The sequence below is a fragment of the Macrobrachium rosenbergii genome, chromosome 52, assembly GCF_040412425.1.
Source record: "Macrobrachium rosenbergii isolate ZJJX-2024 chromosome 52, ASM4041242v1, whole genome shotgun sequence".
NCBI lineage: Eukaryota > Metazoa > Arthropoda > Malacostraca > Decapoda > Palaemonidae > Macrobrachium > Macrobrachium rosenbergii.
In genome coordinates this window covers 17062205-17086920 of record NC_089792.1, presented here as the reverse complement: position 1 = coordinate 17086920, position 24716 = coordinate 17062205, and the positions used below count along the sequence as shown (strand labels likewise).

Genomic DNA, 24716 nt, shown 5'->3' with positions numbered 1-24716 from the left:
AAAGACATGGAAAGGGCACACAATTCATGTACTCTTGCATTCAACAGTGATAAATCAAATCTGACACATCAAAGTAATCACCAGTAATCAATAGATGGAGCTAGAAAGAGTTCTTACTCTCTAAAATTTGTTTCTTCCTATGAGCTGTGTGATGAGTGTCTTGAAGGAGAGTGAAATTCCAAGTTCATTACAGATGAACTCTAACAGCCACAATGGGATGAAAAAGTCTTCACCAGGAAACGAAGTAGTAGGCAAAGCAGGGATGGCAAAAGGAGCAACTGTTAGAGCTGGGTCACTAAAAGGCTGTACTATTGGCAAAAAAATTTAGGGAGAGGAAAAGAGCTATAGATGACCAGTTCTTCAAGTTAGTTATATTTCCAGGTAAGGTACAGACCTAAATGACATGTTCTGCAGAGATACGAGGTAGAATAAAAACCATTCTGATGGTCAAAGAGTCAAAAATGATTCAAGAGGCCCATGACCAAATTGGCACTCAAATCCAGACCATCATGGAAAAATACAAGAAAAAGCCACTCAGTATCCTTCAATTGCAGTTAAAGATTACTACTTCTGCATATGGAGAAAGAAACGGCCTAAATTACTGGAAAAGGGTACAGTAATTCAATTCAGTATCCTCTGCATTACACCAACCATCAAACTTGGCCCACTTTCCCTAATAAAGATTAGTTGCTCAAGTCATATATGGCACTGCAATGCCTGAACAGCTTGTCTCATCAAGTCTTTTGTGGATAAACCTCTATGCGTGAAAACAAAGCTACCCCATCATCATCTTCATCAACACTGTTACGTTACATTTTCCCTTTATGGATCAAGACGGAAAATGGGTTTTCTCCACTCTTTCACTTCTCATCGTAAGTCAAAACCATCTTGATCTTTGAGATCTGAGCCTATTCATAATATGATCTTACCTCCACCATGAATGTTAATGTAAGAACATACCTGATCAAATTCCCCTCCATTTTCTTGCATGGGCAACTGTATAATTAAAAATCAATTTTGCAAAGGTAATACTTAAAGCATAAACATTCAATATAAAAACAGATTGTGCAATGGTGATAAAATATAATAAAAAAAGGATGAAAACGGGTTGTGGTATAAAATCCATACTGTATCATCCAAAGGGAAAACATCTACAGTATTTGTTAAAAGTCCATCTTTGAGGTTTGTTATATGAAACTAGTAATATATGCATTTCAAAGTAAGGAGGATAGTTTTGTATGTAATATAAAAGAATGAAAAATAGGGTATTTCTATGAACACGTTACCTGACAGTAGAAAAGAGTCGTTCATACTGAGCCATGCAGACAGGAATTGTATTGCGAAGCAGGAGGGGCTGAAGCTCTTCTCTATCAATCTGACGTTTGATTTGTAAAACTGAATTCACAACGTTTGCTGCTCTTGATATCTGTACAAATATGACTTTTTCAATTATACAAGTATGCTTTTCAAATTAAAAAGCATCTATGAAATATTACAAGATAAAAGTAATCAACAGTAAGCTATGTTCCCAATAAACTTTAATTCCAAGCATATAGTTTTGACAAGCTACAATTCCTCTGAGAAAGATCAAATTACTTACTAACTTTCAAACATGTCAAACATAAGGAACTTAACTAACAACTTTGAATTTTAAATCTTTCCTGATACTTTCCTACACAACATGGGGGTACCATACTAAGCAACCCAAAGATGAAACTAAGCTCCAAAAGCCTTCCAATTATATTTTAATTTTATAATTTATATTAGAAAACAATTCCTAATCTAAACAGAAACAATCACAAATATGAAAATATTTTTTACTGGTACCAAAAGAACAAAGCTACTGTCTGAGAAGAGAAAAATCTTCATATAAACAAAATACAAAGTATTTGTAGTACAAAAAACTAATGCTTTGTAACTTATTTTGAACATTATATTTAGGGGAAAACAGTTGTGATTAAACAGATTACAGGGTACAGGAAACAGGGTCAGGGCCATTCACCCACTTAACCTACAGCACTAACCACATGGGTCATAAGCTCAAAATAGCACTCAAAAGAAAAACTTTTGTTTCAACTCATTTCAGCTTTTTCCAGTCATACTGAATATTTCTGATGGTACAGGATTCACAACATAACATTAATTTAACAAAAGCACCAGGTCTAAATGTTCACTGACATTTATTTGCTGACTTACCAGCAACTAAACTAGTACCACAATTTACCAGTAAGAAAATACGCAAAAAGACTGTATTGTTCTACTTAACATATTTTCTAAAAGTGGAATTGCAGAGTTTAGTTTCTGATAGCAGAGATATTATACTTTAATGATTTATTATTTTATTACTCAATGGTTTATCATTACGAATAGTACTCAATTATTAATGAGTTTAATAACACCGATTTAAAATTCTGCACTCTCAATGAATAGAGAAGTTGTTCTGAAGTATAGAAATATATTTTGTAGCATATTAAACTGGAATATTTCATTAGTACTGTATAAACAGAGAATATTTAGAAATCTTCAAATTTTTTTTAAAGGAATTTGTGTCAGAACCTGTAACTCATAATTGGTCTAATTAGAGCAGTAATGTAAAATACATTTTACTATTCATGTTGTGTTATATTCTCTACATTCAAAGAATGGTCCCCATGAGGTAGCATGCAATGTGCAGCAAACGAGCCGCATAAATATGACCTATCCCAAATTGAAACTAAATAATTTCATCAAGACACTTTTGGTTATGTGAATGCATATTCCTCAATGATTAATCTGTTTTACTTTGTTACTGGTGGATTCACTATTCCCTATATTTTTGTCATTCATTTAAAATTATGGGTTTCAGTTTTGACATCCTTCCAAAGATAATCCCTCTGAAGGAGTACCACATTCTTTACAAGTTTACATTAAAAAGTACACAAGTTCCTTTGTGGCATCCCTTCAGTATAAAATTTTTAAGCATTTTACACCTTATTTACCATCTACTCTCTTTCCTTCATTCAAATGTGTTGCTCAGTTACTTTAACCTCTCTCCTCTAATTTCCTCCAGTGCCTATATGAGGGGATATAGCACATTTCCTAACTTTTGAACAATTTACATATGTTATGAAATGAGTACTTGACTTGTTCTACAATAGAACTTTCAGGAAAACAGGATTGTAGATCTCTGGAAGCACTTCCTGAGCAAGTTAAAATTATACATTTCTGTAGTGATCCAATTTTTCAGTGAAAATCAGATTATTAATAATTAAAGAATTGATTTCCATAAAAGATATAGCTAAGGCCCAAGAGGACTTTAACTTTTTTCATTTGGAAAAAAAGTTTAATCAAGAGGTATAAAACATCAGCATAGTGTAAACTGCAAACTGCAGTGTATTATCTAACGCCATTCACTGGTATTCTATTCACAATTTTTTATGCATATTATAAAATATTATATTTAAATTTTCTGACTACACACTGATAATCTCTTAGGGAATGATGATCAAGGACTATTGATGAAAATGTTCCTGACCCAAAAATTTTTGTTTTAATTTTCTTTCCTTATCATTTTTCTGTGAACATTTAGAAGAACCAGCACAAATTTAGGCCATTTACTATCAAATGAATCCTAAGTGATGTCCTTAAGAGATTTGTCACGGTAGTTACTATGATCTGGGATAATTATAGGTATAATAATAATTGATTTGCATCAGACAGATCCATACTACCAAGAGTTACTAACTATCCCATGGCGATCCTCATCATTAGTGTAAACACATTATGTAATACTCCCTATAACAATTGATCTTAAATATGGCAGGACTACCAATGCTTCGTTTTAATCTTTCAGCGACTAACTCACTAAAACCTCAGGTGAATTCATGGAAACCACACTTCCAAGATATCCAAATATAAAAGATAGTCTTTTACATTATTGTACTACCAAGAGCTCACTACAGATTTTAAATCTGGCAATGTAATAAGAAAACCAAGTTCTTGGTTCAGTGAGTCCATGCATTTTAGTGTTCCCAAAAAAAGGATAAATACCCATGTGGTACACATCTCTTAAGGAACATTCTGTTACTTAACACAAATGCCCAAGATTTGTTTGTCTACGTACTTTGCTGGCAACATTTACACAAATCAAAGGTGTTACACTACAGCAGATCTTTAGGCAGTTAATGCAGCTAAAAAAAGAATGAATACCTGCTTTAATTAGCTATGAATGTTACTGTTTATATAACAGACACGTATTTGAATCTGATAAAAACACTGAACACAAAACATATAACAAGAGCCTACGATGTACGCATGATGTCCTAAAAAAGCTGAAAAAGCATGATGTTCTATAAATCTCAAACTGAAAAAGTACACAAAAAATTATTTCAAATTAACCTGAGCATCTTCAGGAATCAATGGCAATTAAAATACTGGTTTTCCAATTGCACTCTGGAACAACTACACAAAGCTATATCAAAATTCTAATATCAGTGCCTAACATAATGCAGTACAGTACACAGTATTAGGCCAGGCACTAATATGAAATAAAGGGGGGAGGGGAAATCAAATCACAGGAGATAAATATACAGTATAGAATATTAGACCAGGCACTATTAAGAGATAAAGGGGGAAAAACCAAATCACAGGAGATAAATGTTCACTGAAGTAAAATGCTGAAAGTTTTCAAGTATCGCACACAATACAAAAAAAAGAATGGAATCACATCTTACTTGTCTGTTTGTAGGTGTCCAGGTATAGTGGTCTAATGCATAGTAGTTTGAATTGATGACCAGGGGCAGTCGAGACATCAAGTACACATATTTCTCCCTGGTTTCATTCACATCACAGGTTTACAATAATTAGTGCAGGTGCAAATTTAGGCTTATGCTCAGCAATCAATAAATTATAAGAGTTTTATACAAGATTCACAAAAGCTTTTTGTCAATTCATGGAAGCTTGGATGCAATACATACAAGAATTATATTACTAGCACTCTGTACAAGTTAGAAAAATAGATAATGTAGAATGGCAAAATTTTACCTAACACGGTACAGTAGTATCTTATATTGTTGAGAAGTATGTAAAATTCCAAAAAGGTGTCCTAGTAATTTTCATAACAGTAGTTGCTTCAGGTTAAAATATCAACAAAAAGGAATCACATGGAGATTACATTTTATCATTATAAATATTTAAATGAATCTCATATACCAAGGGTGAAAGTGAAAACTTACCACCAGTCTGAAACATAGTTGGGTGCCCACCATGACTTTAGATACAGAAGTCGCTGAAGCCTGCAGCCAATTGTGCACTCAAAATCTGCAGCATCCTGCTTGTACTGTTTGTACTCTTCTTCAGAGCATAAGGGTTTCAAGCTCTCTAATAATTTACCTGAAAATAATTAAGAATTTGAGCCTCCTTCATTTTTATCATCTACACCCACTAGATGCCCTTTCTTGGCACCATATTTTGGTTTTAAAATGTCTACATCATTCAACTCAATAGCTCAGCCAGCTTATAAGATTGAGTAATGTGCTTGGTCCTTCATGATAGGTGATACAAATGACAGGTGAATTCTATACTTGTTAGTTAAGTGTTACTGTTAATACTGCAATGGATTTTCTATATTCTATGACTGGATTATCTAAGGTATAAATCATATATATCACACTACTAAGTTATTACCAGCATTCTTTGATATATCTTATCAGAAAATTATCTGATAATTATTTATGATATAAATAACATGATAATATAATTAAACTGTAATAAATTACCAGTATATGATGGCAATTCTAACAAAGAGGAGAGCAAGAAGCTATTAATTTTATGGAATGCAATACGTATACTGTCTGTACAATATTAAATATAGCATATTTTCAGATGTGGCTTTCAAATCATACAGAATATTCTGACACTTACAGAAACATCTATCGAGGAAAAGTTGTAATGCTGATGAAACTATTATCTGCAAATGTGAATATGCTACACTGACTAGCTTTAATTGGAAAATGTGGGAAATGAATGGAAAAGGTACTGGCCTGAACTTAGGGTAGTGGGTTAATGTGGCTTTTCCTTAGCAACATTCACTTCAGGGTGCGATGTCCCTGCCTATATTAGTTAGGGTAGGAGAGACTATTTAGCCTTGGCAGGCAACCCTTCTTAGACAAGGATACTCTGAATATAAACCTTGTCCGCTAACCTTGGACTGTGCCATAGCCATTGTACCATGGCCTTCCATGGTCTTGGGTTTGAGTTCTCTTGTTTGAGGGTACAGTCAGGCAATTTTCCCCTTTTTTGTTCACTCTCCTGTTTTTTTGAAAAGTGTGTAGAACAAGCTGATGAGAAAGCAAAAGTGGCTTGGTGGATTATCAGGAAAGTGCCTCCTTCTTGACCTAATCTTTCCCTTCTTAGTTTTTTCATAAATCTGAATTCATCCTGACTGCCCTCCCCCAGTTGTTGTGGCAAACCTGGTGGGTTCCTTTTTTTGCCTTACAAAGTGCCCAGGCTCCACTTTATCAGCAAGTTTCTTCCAGCCTTTTATAATGACATAGTCAGATTTACTCATCTTTTTATTGAAATTATTGTAAATGTAAATACGCACTGTTTTTGTCAATACATTATTGTTTGTGGTTCTGTTGGTTTATACTACCTTGTTTTGTTATGAATGTTTATCCTATTTGCCTCTAATTCTATGTTCTTAATTTAAATTCTTTCAGGAGTCATGGAACTTAACTTATAATATATATATATATATATATATATATATATATATATATATATATATATATATATATATATATATATATATATTTATATATATATCATATTATAGTTACATACATATATGTGTGTGTTTGTGTGTGATGTCAATTATACACTTGTGACTTTGTCATTCTCACAAATATTAAGCCACAAATACCACTTAATACCCAATTCACTAGACCATAAGAATAACTTACATAAGGAATTATAACTGATAAGCGCTGTATCACCTGCAAGACGATGCACTTGTACAGTTTATAAAAAAACCCAATTACTGTTGTATATATGGAAATGCAAAAGTTCAAATGCAATTAAATACTAAAATACAGAATGAAAAAAGAATATGCAAAAGCCATTAATCAACCACGCAAGAGGATCAGCCACTTACACGACAAGAACTGTACATTAGAAAAAGAAAGAAAACAAAAAGCAAAGAAACAGGATAAATGTTCATGATATACTGGAACTTGATCAAACTTTTTATATATTAACGTTCAGCATGATTCATGGATGGCAATAAAAAATGATTGCCACTCAATTCTGACTAGTTTCCTTGCTAAAGAGCATTACAGCACATGGAATCTCTATAGCCCACTATAATAAGTAGGAAATATATTTCAACAAAAAACAGTCATTAGGCTGAAGACGACCTTATTTTTAAGAAATTGTAGGTCTGGCACCACAGATGTAAAAAATAAGAAATAAAAAGAGGATAAACTAATCTTTAAAATAGTGTAATCATTCCTATTCAAACAGAGGCTTTGCCTTGTGAGCAAATATTAACTATGAGATTTGACCTTGTTGTTAATGTCAGCCCTAATGCATTAATTAAGCACTGGATCAACAGTGGTAAAACAAACCCACACTTACTGAGGGTCTCATCCAAAGGGGGGACGGGCATTCGAGGGAGAGAGCGCTGGCATGAATAGAGAGATGGCTGATACCCAGACACAAATTTGACGGTGAGACCCCACAGCTTCGTCTTGAAAGAGACCTCTCTCACGTTCTCATCTGTGAACAGCAGGAAAGACCAGGAAGCATCAAAATATCAATTGTTCAGCACAAAAACAAACATTTCAGTAAATAAAACATCCATGTCAGTAAAAACATTAAGTCAAATTCAAGGAGAAGAGGAAGAAGTTTCAAGAAATTTTAGGCATACAAAAAAAAAAATGTTTAGTACCTTAGTAAACAACCCATAGATGCCATGAAAATCATCCCTATATAACAATGTTTGAAGTAGTTTACATTTATCTGAAAGAAGAAGAAGAAGAAGAAGAAGAAGAAGAAGAAGAAGAAGGCAGTAGCAGTAGTAGTGGTAGAAGAGTCGGTCCACTTACACATCCACCCTCTGTAGGCTAAAAGGATCCGGAGGAGGTACTGTCGAACTTTCATCAAGGTTATGAAGAACACGAACGATATTCCCATAGACCCGAGCAAGTTCCTCAGCCATCTCGGGGTTCCTGAAAATCAAAATACAGATTGGTGAATATAAACAAATTAACAGATGATGAATATGTTACTTTTAGTTACTTTGTTAATGTTAAGATACAGCACACACTCATACACACACACACACACACACACACACACACACACAGAGAGAGAGAGAGAGAGAGAGAGAGAGAGAGAGAGAGAGAGAGAGAGAGAGAGAGAGAGAGAGAGAGAGAGAGAGAGAGAGAGAGAGAGAGAAATCAGTCATAAAAACAAAACATTACAAAGGTACAAGAACTTAAAGTACGGAAAGTATAGGCTAATCTCGTACGAAAGAGAACGAAAAGCGCATTTTGATATTGAATTCAAGAGGCAAATATTCATTATCAAAGTCACACTTCAAGATCGTAGTACTAATAAGTTTTTACAAGTCACTGTTATCAGCAAGCTGCACCTGACAATGACAGTGCTAAGACTCAGTACGCCCAAAGGCCATCCGTTATCGCTAAACATAATACTTTAATTTGCGATCATATCTACTTCTCCGCTACGTTAGATATTTGGAGTTAATCAATTTCCTTAAGGACGAGGATTCGTGAAACTCGAGTTTCAAGTTCTCCTCTCCAGTACGTCTTATAATTTAATACAATATTAAAGCCAGAATGCGAATAGTCACTGTCTCCTGTTTTCTCTCAGGAATGATCTAGAAAGGGCAAGGACATTCCGGTGATCATTCCCTTATTACCTTCGTATCTTGCTCGAACTTATCATGCACAGCAACCATTATCTTACGCAGACAGAAGCAAAGTCATGGCTACCCAGCGCGAGGATCTTAAGAATGATAAACGCCTTATCTCGAGAGTACACTGACCTTGATTAAAGTCCACGCCCTCCAAAAATGGGGTTAATGAACATATAAATGTCAAGAGGAATATTTACCATGAATAAGCTGCTTAAGCTGGATAAGCTTTCAAACATTGGGGCATATGCAACAAAAATGTACTTAAAGAGAAAAAGACGAGTCTTGTATTCACAAGGTTAGCTGGCTGATCTAGAATAAACAGCCCTTTGTCCCAGACCAACACAGACCCTTCTTATCCTAAGTGGGGTAAGGTATGAAAGGAGACCTATAGACACTGACCCACCAACAGAGACAAAACAAAAAAAATCAATAAGCATCACTAAGTCCTTCAAATCCCTAGTCCTATGTTAGGCAAAGATCGAGTTGTTATATCATTTTATCACCATGATTTGTCTTACGTATAATTCGTTTCGATTGTTTCTTTGTTTCCTAATGATCGACAGCCTTGTTCATAAAACTCCCAAAAACTGCCAACTTGAAGTAATGTACAAGAATCTTGAAATAAAATTTTGAAATAGATTCTTTTCTTCAAGAACAGCTGCTTCATAGCCGCAAGATGTTATTGCTTCCTAGATACACTTTGTATTACGTAAAACAAACTTAACCCAGGCTCAGGGACATGAAACAGCAAAGCTAAAAGTGAGGCTGGTGCTCGGATTTTGAAGATCAGGTTAATCTACTGTTATTAATTTCTTTCCTGTGCTGTAGATCCTAATTCTGCAAAACTGCTGTAAAAGAGATACACATTACTTGATCTAAGTTGCCTATTTTTCATCATTATGGTTCCATGAACGTCTGTAAGTACACATGTATGTATATACCTACAGTAAATAAGATATAAAAAATATACAACTAGACATCTCTTCCTTTTAGAGATGGTGACACCAGCGGGTGTTATCCTGTGGTTTCTAACAAATATTTCGGGATGCGGCTGCCAGGCTCATGCCCCTTTCCCCCTTTGCTGTTAAGCACCACAGTTAACTAATAACCAGGTTAATCATTCCCAGGAACACGACGCCCTTATCTCGCCTACGCACGAAGCAAACAGGTCAACAAGGGAAGCAAGGAGAGGCTGCAGTTGAACTCTGAAGGAAGCAACAGATTCATATCTCTCAGAATGGAACATTTGTAGTCAAGACAAACGGAAGCAGTTGAAAAATGAGAAAGCTTGGCAGTAGAAGGAAAGGAAGTCACGGACCTGAGCTATCCAAGGACTACTGACTTCAAAAGAGCATAAAAGTGAAGTGGTGGACTGGTGGGTGATTACAGACTGTGTCAGAACAAGAGGGAATCTTTTTCAGTGGTACACTAAAAAGACGAATCAACAGAAGCAAAAAAAAAAGTCACTGTTCAGAAGGACTGTTTTATTCAAATGGGAAAACGTAGGAACCCCACCCCAGCAACAAAATAAAGAATGATTATCTAAATTAATATGGACACTTAACAAAACTAAGACATCTACAATCCCACTTTAAAGGAGTAGATTAACAGCTTGAATTATTGTGTAGTATGTGCTTTTTCCCACAGAAATTTGAAGTAAAATCCCGACAGATGACGCAAGTTGTATCCGTTAAATAATTCCCATACCTGGATGAGGGAGGAAACAGGAATCGGTAGAAACAGAGCATCATAGGTGTTGAACTTTCAAATTTTGGGATCGATGTTTACATGCACTCAAGATCAGATATAGCAGATGAAATGCAATCCAAGACCGAGCGAAAACAGCAAGAGCGGGTTGGAAGGTTAAAGTAGAAGAGCAAGGAGGCGTAAATCATTAGCACAGAAGCATGCATGGGCGAAGAGGTGAACTGGAAGAGGTATTTGATAAGAAAACGCTCCTTCGGGAGACAGAAAAGAACCCTGAGGAACCTCACTACAAAGACGACTGGTGACCAAATGATGAAAACACATTCTCCGTGTTTTTCTTGAATGGTTAAGAAAAAGCCTCTTTGTACAGCAAAATTTAAGTGAGTAAATACAGAACAGGAGCTTTCGACCTTCACTAAGGTCCTTTTCAGCTGTACTGATAACAAAATTGCAAAGTTTACAAAGGCTTAAAAGTACACATACAATTTTTAAAAGGGAATTGTTGTGAGTAATTCAGACTAAAAAGCCTCGAAATAATTATTAAAGTCAGATGGCGGAACTTTGTTTACTATACCAGAGTCACATGCTAGTTTATCGAATATTAAGAATGATTGCAAGACTGCCTCTTCACTGTCCAGCACAGAACGTGACCAAACATTTGTTCTGTACGGAAGATGGTCCAGAATAAACAGTTTAATTGAAAATCTATGAAGAAGTGAACTTCAGGTACTGTTTGGAATACTTTAGTGTTATTAGAAGTCACAGGAACAGAGCGGTGTCAAGAAAGATTAAAAGGGTATTTATTTACATTTGGGACAGGCTGGGCAAGCGCACTTTCCAAGGTGAAAGGTTTAACAAAGAAAACGGCAAATGACGGGAGTCTACAAGTTCGCAAAATCTTCGAGAACTTGAATGGAACACCCTATTTATAGATTTATATTGAAACCAATTGTAATCACAGACATGCATATTGCATCATAGAACAAATGTATCTCCGATTATTGCGATAGCTACCAAACTAACTTCTGATAAGGATAAGAAGAAAGTCTAAGGAAGATGTACCACAAAGGACGAAGGGTACACTCTCAAAAGTTAAAGGTGGTTTACCTTTCATGATAACTGGTTCATCATGTACTTGAGTAGAATGTTAAAATAAAAAAGTAGCCATCACCATGCGCTAGAGAGAGAGAGAGAGAGAGAGAGAGAGAGAGAGAGAGAGAGAGAGAGAGAGAGAGAGAGAGGGGATGGGGGTGAGGACCGATTGATTTTTAGTACTATGCCAACAGGCGTCACGCCAAGCATGGTCATCGGCGCAAGAAAATGATCAAGAGCTGACCAAAGACTCGGACTGCTGGTCAAACGAAGTGGGGTGACTTATTCATATCGCAAAAGGAGGAACAGAAGAGGCCCAACATGAAGTAATGCCAAAGCAGAAGAAAAGACTGCTCGATATCTAAACAACACAATTTTTGAAGGACCCCTTTGGCCATTTAAATAACACAAGCTCTCTCTAAGACAAGTGAGCCGTGATTCTCGACCACAAGTCAATTTACCGTCTAGGGGGTATTTAAAGATGTCACACTAAAAGTCTGAGCATTGATACGCTATACCTGATCATAAGAGATGAAGCTAGTGTGTTACCAGTAATAAATCAAGATATCAAGAAGCTGATTCTAAAAGTGAAAAATTATGACCCTCTTCATTTCTCATTTGTTAGCTTTTAGGTAGAATCTGACAGAACTCAGATTCTCCCCCACTTCTTATTCAACGTGCGTTCAGAGTGCTTGTTCCCATTGTTCCTAAATATTTATGGGAACCAGGTTCTGCACTTCAGCAAAAATAAGGACAAGTCAATGAACCGCTGAAAGCAGATGACTTAAGGATAGTTCTGTCATCAACAGCTCCTCGAATAGACAAACTGGTTGATTCAATGAATCAGGAAAGGTCGCCCAGACAATGCTGCTGGTATTTTGGTTTGATCTTGTTTGCATGAATAATAACAAACATGTTTCCATCTTCTTTTCTTTTGTAGCTTTATGGTCACAAGCATCAAAGCAAAGGTGCGAATGAAAAGGGATGAGTTGACAATCAGAGTCAGGAGGAGCCTGGGTACCCAAAATATAGGTAAAAGTAAGAGCTCCAATAAAATGTTCATCCTATTCGAAAGAATGGATGGAAGAGACATACAGAAATGCACGTCATGGAAGGATCCACTCAAATTAGTTCATATGGTGAGCTAAATGAATGAGGAAGGAAAGGGCAACTAGATGCTGATTACAATCAACAGAAGACGCGAGAGTTGAGAAGTGAAGATAAAATATGGCTCTTAACTGGGCCAAGCTCAGAAGTACTTCCACACCGAGCCCAATACACCATTCCACATTTACAAGATTTATGGGCAGCGGTGGGACAAGACCCCGTGCTGGCTTAAGGACAGCTCAGTCCTAAACCAATCACCGCCAACCAAAAAGGGACAGAGTTGAATTATCAGCAAAATTATGGATAGGAAATGAGGTAGACTGAAAATGGTCAGTGATAAAAAGGAAAACAACACTAAGACGGGAAACGGGAAACGGAACAGATGTTGCGCGGCTAACAACAACAACAACAACAACAACGACAAATATAGAGCCATTAGATAAAAAGTCGGAAATAAGCTTGTAAAGGGAAGGAGTGAAGCCATATGCAGGAAGTTTGGTTATGAGAGGAGTGACTACACACCAAAAAAAAAAAAAAAAAAAGCAATGCTACCCTCATATTTCGCTTTACGGAAGCCACCTGGCTCCATTTAAAAACAGTCAGCAACTTTATTTACCTACATAAAATCCCCATCAGCAGCACGTCAAAGCACTAATCCACTCCAGCGTTTTATGTGCACCCTTGCGCTTTGGAAGGTACCATTTGCCTTTACTTCCTAGCATCTCTCTCACTCAAGTTTGCCACCTCTTTCTCAGTGCCCCCGCTTCTTTCTGTTTAAGTTCCCAAAATGTAGGTCCACTTCTCTGTCCACTAGACCAAACAGCCTCAAAACTCTCTGATCTATCTTTCAACCAGAGAACACTGTCATCCACTTATGTGCATCCTTCTTCTCTCATTCAATTATTATTATTTATTATTACTTGTCGTTGACTGTCCTGCGATCCTGTCCTGAATGATGCCCAGGGCGAAACTAGAACTTATTATTATTATTATTATTATTATTATTATTATTTATTATTATTCAAAACATGAATCTTATTCATATGGAACACGCCCACAGGAGTCATTCATTAGAAATTCAAGCTTCCAACGAATATGGTGTTCAATTGATAGAAGAAACAGAAGGTAATAGGAAATACGTGAAGAAGATCAGTTATTAGAAAAGAAAAATAAATCAAATTAATAAATGAACAGATAAAAATATGTCAATGTTATTGCAAACATTGACAAATATATATATATATATATATATATATATATATATATATATATATATATATATATATGTATATATAAATATATATATATATAAAATATATATGTATATATATATATATAGTGTCCAGTGTCTGTTCTTTAAATCAAACCTGATATCTAAAGTGCTTGTAGTCTAGGCACCATTTATATATGGGGGAAATGGTCCAGTCTAGACAATATGGTGAACAGTGTCTGTTCTTTAAATCAAACGGGATAAGTGCTCGATATTTGATTACCAAACTTACCATTTATTCAACAATTATAGTTACCTCACAAAAAGCCAGACACCTGGAACCTCATCACACATAAAAGACGACTGATGGAGATCCCTTGTAAAACTTATCAATCATGAAAGAAAGCAGATTAAGAAAATAGTTTTATTATGTTCAAATATTTCCATTTATTTCATTTCCCTGGTTCTCACTTCATTTTAAGAAAACACTCTATCCTAATTCAAATCAAAATTACTGGTGGGTCAATGAATGGCTCTGATATAATATTTTAAATACAAAAATTTATTTCTAAATTCAAAGATTATACATGACATTAAATTTTAGGGAAATTTATTATTACTTGAAAAATTGGATTAAATCTGAATTAATCATCAGTCAAAATTTTCAGAAATTAATTTATTAATTCATCAAAAATTATTCAAGAAAGATTTAAAATGATTAAATAACAAAACTTGATTGAAAGGAAATATACTGTAAGAAAATTAAATGTTAAACAAAATAAGGCGAATAAATCAATCATATAAAAATGTGGATACAAAAGACACAAATATGCAAAAGATTAAATTCAAAAATGTAAAGCAAAAATTAAGGCAATAGCAAACACATATATATGTATAAAAGAAAATTTTCAAAAAGAAAAGCATGAAACAATAACACGAAAAAATATTAACCTAAATATTTTTTCTTAGTGGAAACCACACAATTATATATGTTTATGGTACCAAATGCTTATGGTAAAGGTTATTACACACACACTTAATAAATAACTGTTCAGATTCCAGACACATTTACTAAGGAATTAAAAGTTAAAGAATATGAGTGACCATCGTCTACCAAAATATCAATTACATTAAAACGGGACATTCGTAATCCTGAGAGCGAGCGAGCGAGCGAGCTCGGAGCGGAAAACGCGCAGCTCCTTTCTTTTTGGTCTCTGAGTCTCTCTTCTGTATGGGCTCTCTATCTCGTGGTCTCTAACTCAGTGTTTTGATCGAGTCCCAATGGAATGCATTACTTCAGCAGTTTTGAAAATACACGAACAACTCCCTTTCTCTACACACATACCGTGCTCTCTCAGGACCGTTTCTCACAAACCACACAGAATGCAATCATTTTACCTACGCTAATCTCTTTTACGGTACATCTGAACACAAAACATACAAAGAAGACAGCATAAGAAGTTCAGTAAAAATAATATATATATATATATATATATATATATCATGATAAACAACAGCGATCAGATAATGAGAAATAACTACGGCACAAACATCGTCGATGGAGAAAAAAGAACTTTGTTCGTTCACGGATTTTAAGAAAGGAAGTCAAGGCAATAAAAAAATTTGTAAGTAATTTTTTCATAAAAATAATCGCGAGTGGGTCTTGGCATTTGAAAGCATATGTGGGCGCGCGCGAATGTCAGGGTCACAAAATGCGTTGTAAATCATAAAGGTAAGTTTAAAAAAACTAACAAAAACTATGTAACCATACGGATGTTTCGCTATGGTAAAGGTGAACTTTATTAAATGAATGTTACATCAACAGGATTTTCAAAGTTTAGAAACCAGCATGAATACAGTAAAAACAATGGAAACTAACTTCATGAAAAAATTTACAGCCACTTTGATAAATCCTCTTGTTACATCAACAAGGACCAAAAGCAACTGCAGACAAAAACACGCCGCGAAAAGACATAGTCAAGCAGACAAGAAATTATAGAAAAAAAAGAAAGAAAAAGAATCTTTCATGGTAATCTATAAAAACTTGAAAAATCTCCTTTTCATTTTTTCCCCCTTTTTTTCGATACGCCCAAACTCTCAACGAAGTATAAATGTCACTAAAAAGATTTAAGGGTTATAAAATTGAATCGCTTATCTTTTATATAATTAACACGCACATGGGTCTGAGAGAGACATTCCAGGTATTGACTAAAATTCCCGGATACAAAAAAGGGAAATCCAACCACTTTACTTTACAGGTACCGAAATCAAATCTTACTTTCAAAAACGTTCACTCGATAGTTACAAATGTATTTAAGACCCGTCCTCGCGATAATTGCGAAGAAATTGTAGAGTGAAAATACATAAGGCCAAATATGATTCCCAAAAAATGGTATTCAAATAAATTGCAAATAAAAAACTTCCTAGAGTCCAGACACTTTACAGAGAAAACAGCTCAACGACTCCATTAAATTATACATCAAGTTCAGCAAACGAAAAGAACAAGTTACGCAAGACGACGAGCAAAAAGCATTATGCAAAAAGTCGCCAGCGAGGTATTACTGGACAAAAAGTGAAGTACATGGAAAACTGAATATAAGAACTTCTCTCTTCGTGTTGCAGAAAACCAGTCGAACGTGGCAGGTATAATAAGGAAAGAACGCCCTTGGGCTCAGGCATTAACGTACTCACGCGTGCGAGAGCGCCGCAAAAACAGTAACCCTCAAAACGGGAAAACCTTTTATGAGAGAGAGAGAGAGAGAGAGAGAGAGAGAGAGAGAGAGAGAGAGAGAGAGAGAGAGAGAGAGAGGGGGCTTAATGTCACGCATCTCTGGCCCCCACTTGGTCACCCTGCCTTGTTGTTCTTTCTCATTTCCTGGTCGAAGTCGGGTCTGCTTTTTTTTTTTTTTTTTTTTAAGATCCAATATCAAGCTGCTTAAATGTATGAAAGAGAGAGAGAGAGAGAGAGAGAAACAACTGATACACTGCATATTGAAGCCTACAACACAAACACACGCTCCCTTCTTTTTAGTCTTATTTTCCCCTATTCTAATTTTTATTTTTACAGTATTTTCTAATTTTTTTTTATTTTTGTGTGTAATAACTTTCATCGAATAAAAAGATGAAAATTCAATCAAATTTACAACCCCTTCAAGTCCACCAAGCCCAATAAAAGAAAAAACAGCAACACAGACGAAAAATTGAATGAGACAAAGAGAGGGAAAAACCGTTCCTCGGGAGACGAACATCAGCCTCAGCCTCAACATCAGCATCACCTTCGACAAAATGAGAGCGACGGCAGCATCAGGGTTTCGAAACGGACACTTGGCAAGACTTAGCAAATTCAGGTCAGCGAGAGCGCGTAGCAAAATAAAAAGACGAGAAAAGCCTCACAAGAGCTCCGAAATGTGTTTACCTTACGTAAACGCATGAATGAGAACACACGTATAAAGAACGCCAGGGAAAGAAGTAATAGTAAAGGGTTGCATGTCTCCTGTACGGCGGCAGAGCGCATTACTTATTCAGTGAGCCAGTGTTATGCGTTACAGTTATTATGCTTGGTTCGTAGCTGCCATTTTTGGGACGTGGCAATAGTGCCAAGTTATTGAAGGACAATTACTGTTCTCCCTCGAACTAATTTCTGGTAGAATTGATTCAACACAATATAGGCCAAAGGCCAACCGATGGGACCTACGAGGTCATTCAGCGCTGAAAAGGAAACTGACAATATGGAGGTTTTAAAGGTTTAACATGCGGAAAACCTTGCAGTTGCACTATGAAACAATTGTTATAGGGTGGAAAGTCAGATGGAAGAGAATATGAACGGGGGTCCAGTAATAAGAATGAAAGAGGCTGCAGCTAGGGGTCGAAGGGACAATGCAAAGACCCTTAAGTAATGCCTACAGCGCACATAGTGAGGTGCACTGACGGCCCTAACCCCGCTACGAGTCAACTAATTTCTGATGTTATCTTATGGTATAAAAATGTGTTTTTGTCTCTACGAGAGTCAAAACCCTCCACTAGTACCACGTCAAGTGCAACATGGCAGGCGGTTCCCAAAAGAGACAGGGCCACGAGGAAGCACCATGGCATCAAAAGCCCCGGCAAGAGAAACTACTCACTCGGGTGAAAGAGCAGAGCAGCCATTAATCGCATATAATAAAAATCTCACTGTAGTCTCTTCCATGGGGAAGGGGGGAGGGGAGGGGAATGGAAGAGCCGAGGTACAGGGGACGTGACAAAGAGCGCCAAGAAGGGTTTCCTCAGAAGCCCCTTAAAAGCCCGCCATGTCAATGGGGGGGAGGATTTGGAAGGGATGGGAGGATGCAGAGTGTACGTATATGAGAGAGAGAGAGAGAGAGAGAGAGAGAGAGAGAGAGAGAGAGAGAGAGAGAGAGAGAGAGAGAGAGAGAAGTTCTGCTGGAGATCGATTACCGTCATGCATTCTCTTAGGCGGATGAAAACCTTCCTTTCGCTGGAATCCAAACTGTCGAGAGCTGGTAATAAGAGTTCAGTCACCTCTTCACTTGCATGGATGTTTAAAAAAAAAAAAAACTTACTCAAATTCAAATACATACACAAACATACACCTATGCATATATTTGCCAATATATCTGTGAAATGACATCTGAGAAATATTATTATTATTATTATTTTTATTATTATTATTATTATTATTATTATTATTATTCAAAAGACGAACCCTATTCATATGTAACAAGCCCACAGGGAGACACTGACTTGGAATTCAAGATTCCAAAGAATATGGTGTTCATTAGGAAGTAGTACAGGAGGTAAAAGGAAATAACGAAAGAAGAAATCGACTTCTTTAAAAAAAAAACAAATAAATAAATAGACAATGTAAGTAAATGATCAAACTCAGGGAGAATTATATTAGGGTAGTAATGCATTGCATCTTCCCTTGAGGTTTTCAAGTTCCAATTGCACCACATCCTCAGGGGGACTTCCACAGCCCAACGGTGTGAGGAATAAAGGGCCCCTGGAACTGAGAAGTTCGCCAGCGAGGCTAAACATTTACTGCATACTGGCGCTGCTGTTCAGCAAATCTGGTTGCTCTCGGTACGAAAAGGGGATTAGGGATCAATTATGAATGTGAAAGATCTCTATTGAAACACATCTTCTGAAAAATTGACAAACAAAAGACCATCTGTCGATGGTCCAAGTCATAACTGCTATATAATTATAATATTAGGAAACAGAAACCTACCAACACGAACCACTCCATCTAAAAGAGAGAAATCTCTGGCAGCATTTATAAGAGAGAAATCTCTGGAGAAGTATAGAAAGTGTAATGTTTTACAAGTCATATCGGTAACTTTGAAAAACTACAAGTCTATTATACCATCGGCAGTATTTTTAACGGGGAATCTAGACAAGAAAATGCAAATTTACCCTCTGACTCCTGGTGGATATGCCGTCAAAGAACTCATTATATATTTATACACATATATATATATATAAATATAAATATATATATATATATATATATATATATATATATATATATATATATATATATATATATATAAAGGTTAACACTTATATATGTTCTAAGACTTTTAGAAGGAAAGGTGTGTAACTCTTGTGTGATTGTGTGTGTGTGTGTGTGTGTGTGTGTATGTATATACATACATACATACATACATACACACACACACACATATATATATATATATATATATATATATATATATATATATATATATATATATATATATATATATTTTTTTTTTTATCTTTCCCCATTAAAGGAAGTGATTCCAAGAGTTAACCTTTCTATTCTAAGCGAGTCAGCGAGCCCCATATGTGAGCCACATTGGACAACTAGCCACAGTGTGCACAGATCACTGCTTAAAGTTGACAAAGGCAAACAAATGGTTTATAATGAAGCATGCCAAACCACCCATGGCATTGGATGCATGATCTTTCACATTTACTCCATAATAAGGCATTTTCAAACAACAGATAAAGGTTGGCAAAGAAAACATGGTTTTGCAAAAAAAAAAAAAAAAAATAAACAAAAAAGGCATATAAAACCATTTCAGGAAGTACAAAGGTCATTCCATCTGATGTCGACTTTCCTCTTGGGTTAACTCAGTGGATAAGCCAAGGGGAAGCTACGGACATTAACTAGTATCTGATAATTTTAAGTTTCTCTTTTAAATCATCTTCCAATATTCTTTGCAGAACAAGATAAAGAGGATGTTGACGTGGACTTAAGCCAGTATAACTCTAGGACCAACCGATTCTACGTGATTTCTCACTTGGGTATACAAACAGGTATTAGTCTTGAAGGGAGTTCTAACTGATTATTCATGCTGAATTATTCTGAATTATTCTGACATTGAATTCGATATTCGTTTGGCCCGAATAAAGTGAATCACAGTCCATACACACAATGAGTTCCTTTTATTTCTTTACACGTTACATAAAAAAATTAACACACATTTGATGGACGCAAAGCCGATGGAATAAAAAAAAAATCAAATGCTGCTCTTAGGTAAGTTTGTCTTTCAGTCCTCTTCATTGCAAGATGTTTCTAAAGCTTTATTGTAACGGGTGTCTAAATATGACGTGGATAAAAGTCCGTGCGCACACACACACGTGTGTGCGTATTACACACACACACACACACACACACATATATATATATATATATATATATATATATATATATATATATATATATACATATATATATACATATATACACACACTAGCTGACCAACCCAGTGCTGCCCTGGGAAAACTCTGAATGACAACTGATAATCTCTCTCTCTCTCTCTCTCTCTCTCTCTCTCTCTCTCTCTCTCTCTCTCTCTCTCTCTCTCTCTCTTCTCTGTTAAGATAGTTACTTCAATTACATTGCCCAGCATTTTTGACATTTTATATTTCACCCCTTCTCACACTTAAAGGGCATCTAGAGTGTCACTATTCATCTCAGCGATCTCAAAAACTATGGATTAGACACTAATATCTGTTGTTTTCAGTTATTTTTACGTCATCCTCTTCCCACCCCTCCCCTTCCTATCGGGGCTGAACTTGGACTTAAATGGCATTGGGTTTGTCAATATTCATCTCGGCGACCTTGAAAATTATGGATTAGACACCATTATCTGTTGTTTTCGGTTAATTTTACATGTCACCCCCTTCCCACACCCACCCCCTTTGGTGCCAGTGATGTCTTACCCCAACAGTATTCTTTCCCAGATAGTAAGTCTCATGTATACCAAGTTTGGTTGAAATTGCTCAATGCAGAGTTTTGGGCATTACACACACACACACACACACACATACAGAGTTATCCTGGAACAGACATACATACATACACACACATTTATATATATATATATATATATGAGAGAGAGAGAGAGAGAGAGAGAGAGAGAGAGAGAGAGAGAGAGAGAGGGGATTTTATGCATGTGTGCATTTACATACAGTACGTACGCGCATTTTTGGCAAGAAGACATTATCGAAAACGCCTGAGTGCACTTCCGCATGAGAGGAGGAACTGCAAGAGCATTAAAGGGTTTTATATATTTTGGCACACACGATACACGATCCATCACAAGACAAACATCTTTCACAAATTGGCTGCATTTTCCCTTGAGATGAATAAAGGACCTGAAGTAACTTTAAAAATATAATTTTTTTTACAGGGCAGAGAATCCTTAAGGGTTTTTAGGTCTCTCTCTCTCTCTCTCTCTCTCTCTCTCTCTCTCTCTCTCTCTCTCTCTCTCTCTCTCTCTCTCATGCTAAAAGGCAGTTATTACGACAACAGTAAGAGTTTTCTCAATTTCAATGTAAAATTTAAATTTCTGAAGCAAATGAGAAGAAAAAAATTATTGTGCAAGGTGGAGTTTTCTGTAACCCGAACAGCTATCAGTCTTCCACACTTCCAACTAATTATCAAATGTACCTTCAATTAGGTGACTGGTTTCACGTGCCACCTTCCCAGATAAGAGATAAACAGTAGCAGATGTCGCCTTTGTTACTCTTACTCAGCCCAGGAGGTTAAAGTGTCTCTGAATGGTCCCCGGACACTAGGTGGCAACTCTTGCCGTTCTTGCGGTTTCGTGGTAGGAACTTCAACATCACCTGCGCTTTATTTTAAACAAATGCGCAATGTTTTCCGCCATACAGTCCCAATCCTAGCCAATCAAAAACGAGAAGCCCATCAAGAACTTATTTTTAAGATGCCGTTCTTCTTCATACAACACAAAGACTCAAAACTAAAAAAAAATAATAATAATAACGCAACGAAGCAAAACGCAATGATGGAGAGCACCTTGTAAGAAACCAAAAGTGACGACGTTCCGTCTCGTTTGGATATTTGTGTTAAAGACGTTTGGGCTGCTGAAGAGCAAGAGCCCGTGCTAGCACAAGGCTACCTTTCACATTACTCAAGTAATAACATCTATATCTTCAAAATAACATATTGGTCTCTACAATTACAACAACATAGACCGGTTATCATCTTTTAAAAGCATGAAATCCACTGAAACACACACTGATGATATCTTGGAGACATGAAACGGAAAAATTTTTTTATGGGGTTGGGTTGCATCAACCAAGGTTACAAAAGGCATGGGGCTAGCAACCTCATCCTACAAGACTTGGTGACAGTTGAGACACCAAAACGCACATAATTAGATTAAAATTGTTAATTGGGTGTCTTGGCCGATCAGTTATTGGTTAATTTACGTAAAGTTCCACGGGCCCTGCATATATATAGAATACACGTAACCTCTATATGAAGCCACGAGTTAACCTCAAAGACAGACGTTAATTAATAAAGGTCGCCAGTTAGGGTAATTAATATTTAAAGAATATTAGGAATAAAGACTTTATGATAAACGTCACCAACTGCGGATATAGAAAAATCTCTACTTGTTAAGATGGTATTAAATACAAAAAAAAAAAACACAACGGTTCTATAGACAATGAGCGCCAGGCACAACAAATACCAGAGTATTAAAAATGACTTGTCTTGCCTAAATCCCCGAAAGGCTTACTGTTGGATAATTCGGCTAACGCTAACAATATAATAATTTGACTTAATCAGACTTCGTACCAGCACACAAACATGGTGGCTGGAGAATGAAACAAAGAAAGATTGGGAAATACAGAAAGAGGATAAAAGAATGGACGAAGTTTCATAAACATCGCCACAAAAACCGTTGACCTTAAGGACGAAGCGTTGTCGCGCATACAACGGACGTGCTGAAGTTCGTGAAGTGTTTCTTGTCACCATTCACTAATAAAATAATAGACAAAGGCGTTGACAGGAAGCCACCTTCCAGACGTCTGCCGATTCGGCGGCTAATTTCTCTCACGAAAAAGAATGACCGGCCCAGGTCAAAAACAGGCCTGGCTACAGTCATGCCTAGGCGTTTACGCTCTGTTAAAAACATTCGCCAAGAGAGACAGGTAGAAAGGAAAAAAAGGACTTTAGGACCATTATGAATGTTGTCAAGGTTGATATGGAAATTTTATATAGGGCGAAATGTTAAAAATGCTACCTGTTCCTTTTCTCCACGCGAACGTTACAGTTTAAATTTGCTAAACGTGAAATTTGCGCCGCTACAACGGACGTTGGTTCCTCTGATAGAACTCACAAAGAAATACATTGAGGGCGAACAGCAGTAATATTTATAAAAATATATATATAGATATATATACATGAATATAAATCACGGTACATAATATATATAATATATATTGCCAGACGCACGATTATCTCTCTCTTCTCTCTCTCTCTCTCTCTCTCTCTCTAAAATATATATCTATATATATATGGAGGGCTATATATATATATATATATTTGATGATTATATATATATATATATATATATATATAATCAATTGTGCAGCGTCTTGTCATGCCGTGGAAGGCATGGAAACTCTTACACTTTGCATGATAACCACGGCCAAAACGCCAAGGACAGATAAAAGATACTCTACTCGCACGCAGGGGATCGCACAACACACAAACACGAAGGCCTCCTGAATTCTCCAGGGAAGAATGTACACGTCACTGAAATTGGGAAGACTTACTCTTCGAAATTCCCATAAACATCAGCCACAAAAACCGTTGAGGAAACAACGAGGTACCTCGGGTCATAATTAAAATAGGTGTGGTGGATAAAAGAAGAGTGAAGAGAGAGAGAGAGTCACGATTTTTGAGAGAGATTCATTTCTCCGGCGTTTTCAGGAAGAGGAAATAAATAACTGCCTTCCATCAAGGCGTCACGGTCACACACACGAAAAAGAATGAGGGTACGGAGAGAAAGTCATGCCTTGGCTAAAGTTCAGTGAGAAAATTCTTTATCATACTTTCAGAGACATTGAACATAAAGAGATCCATGAGAGAGAGACTCCAAGTTCAGTGAACACAGATTGTAACGACTTTACAAGAGAGAGAGAGAGGATAGACAAGAGAGAATGTGTGAGAAGAGAGCAAGTTCTTTTGAATAAAACGATTATATATAAAATAAAACATTTAAAAGGTGTGAGACAAGAGAGAATTAAAGAGGCAAATAAAAATAACTAAAAGAGAGAGAAAAAATGAGACCGAAGTTTTCGGTGAGAAATTAGAGCTTTCATAACATCTAAAATCAAGGCCAGAGAGAGTGGATCTAGAGAGAGAGAGAGAGAAGA

At 36.2% G+C, this 24716-nt stretch overlaps 1 protein-coding gene across 2 annotated transcripts in view; it reads right to left on the bottom strand.

Annotated features, from left to right (window-relative positions):
- The window catches only part of LOC136833721 (carnitine O-palmitoyltransferase 1, liver isoform-like), a 97873-nt gene that overhangs the window by 19278 nt on the left and 53879 nt on the right, over positions 1-24716 (bottom strand). For both annotated transcript variants that reach the window (XR_010851573.1, XM_067095934.1), the window contains exons 4-8: positions 8085-8207; positions 7615-7755; positions 5214-5370; positions 4713-4809; positions 1287-1426 (exon numbers count right to left, since the gene is read on the bottom strand). Coding sequence is in view for 1 of the 2 variants with exons in the window: in XM_067095934.1 (XP_066952035.1) it covers positions 1287-1426; positions 4713-4809; positions 5214-5370; positions 7615-7755; positions 8085-8207 (658 nt within the window). In the remaining variant the exon portion in view is untranslated. The remainder of the gene's footprint in view (positions 1-1286; positions 1427-4712; positions 4810-5213; positions 5371-7614; positions 7756-8084; positions 8208-24716) is intronic.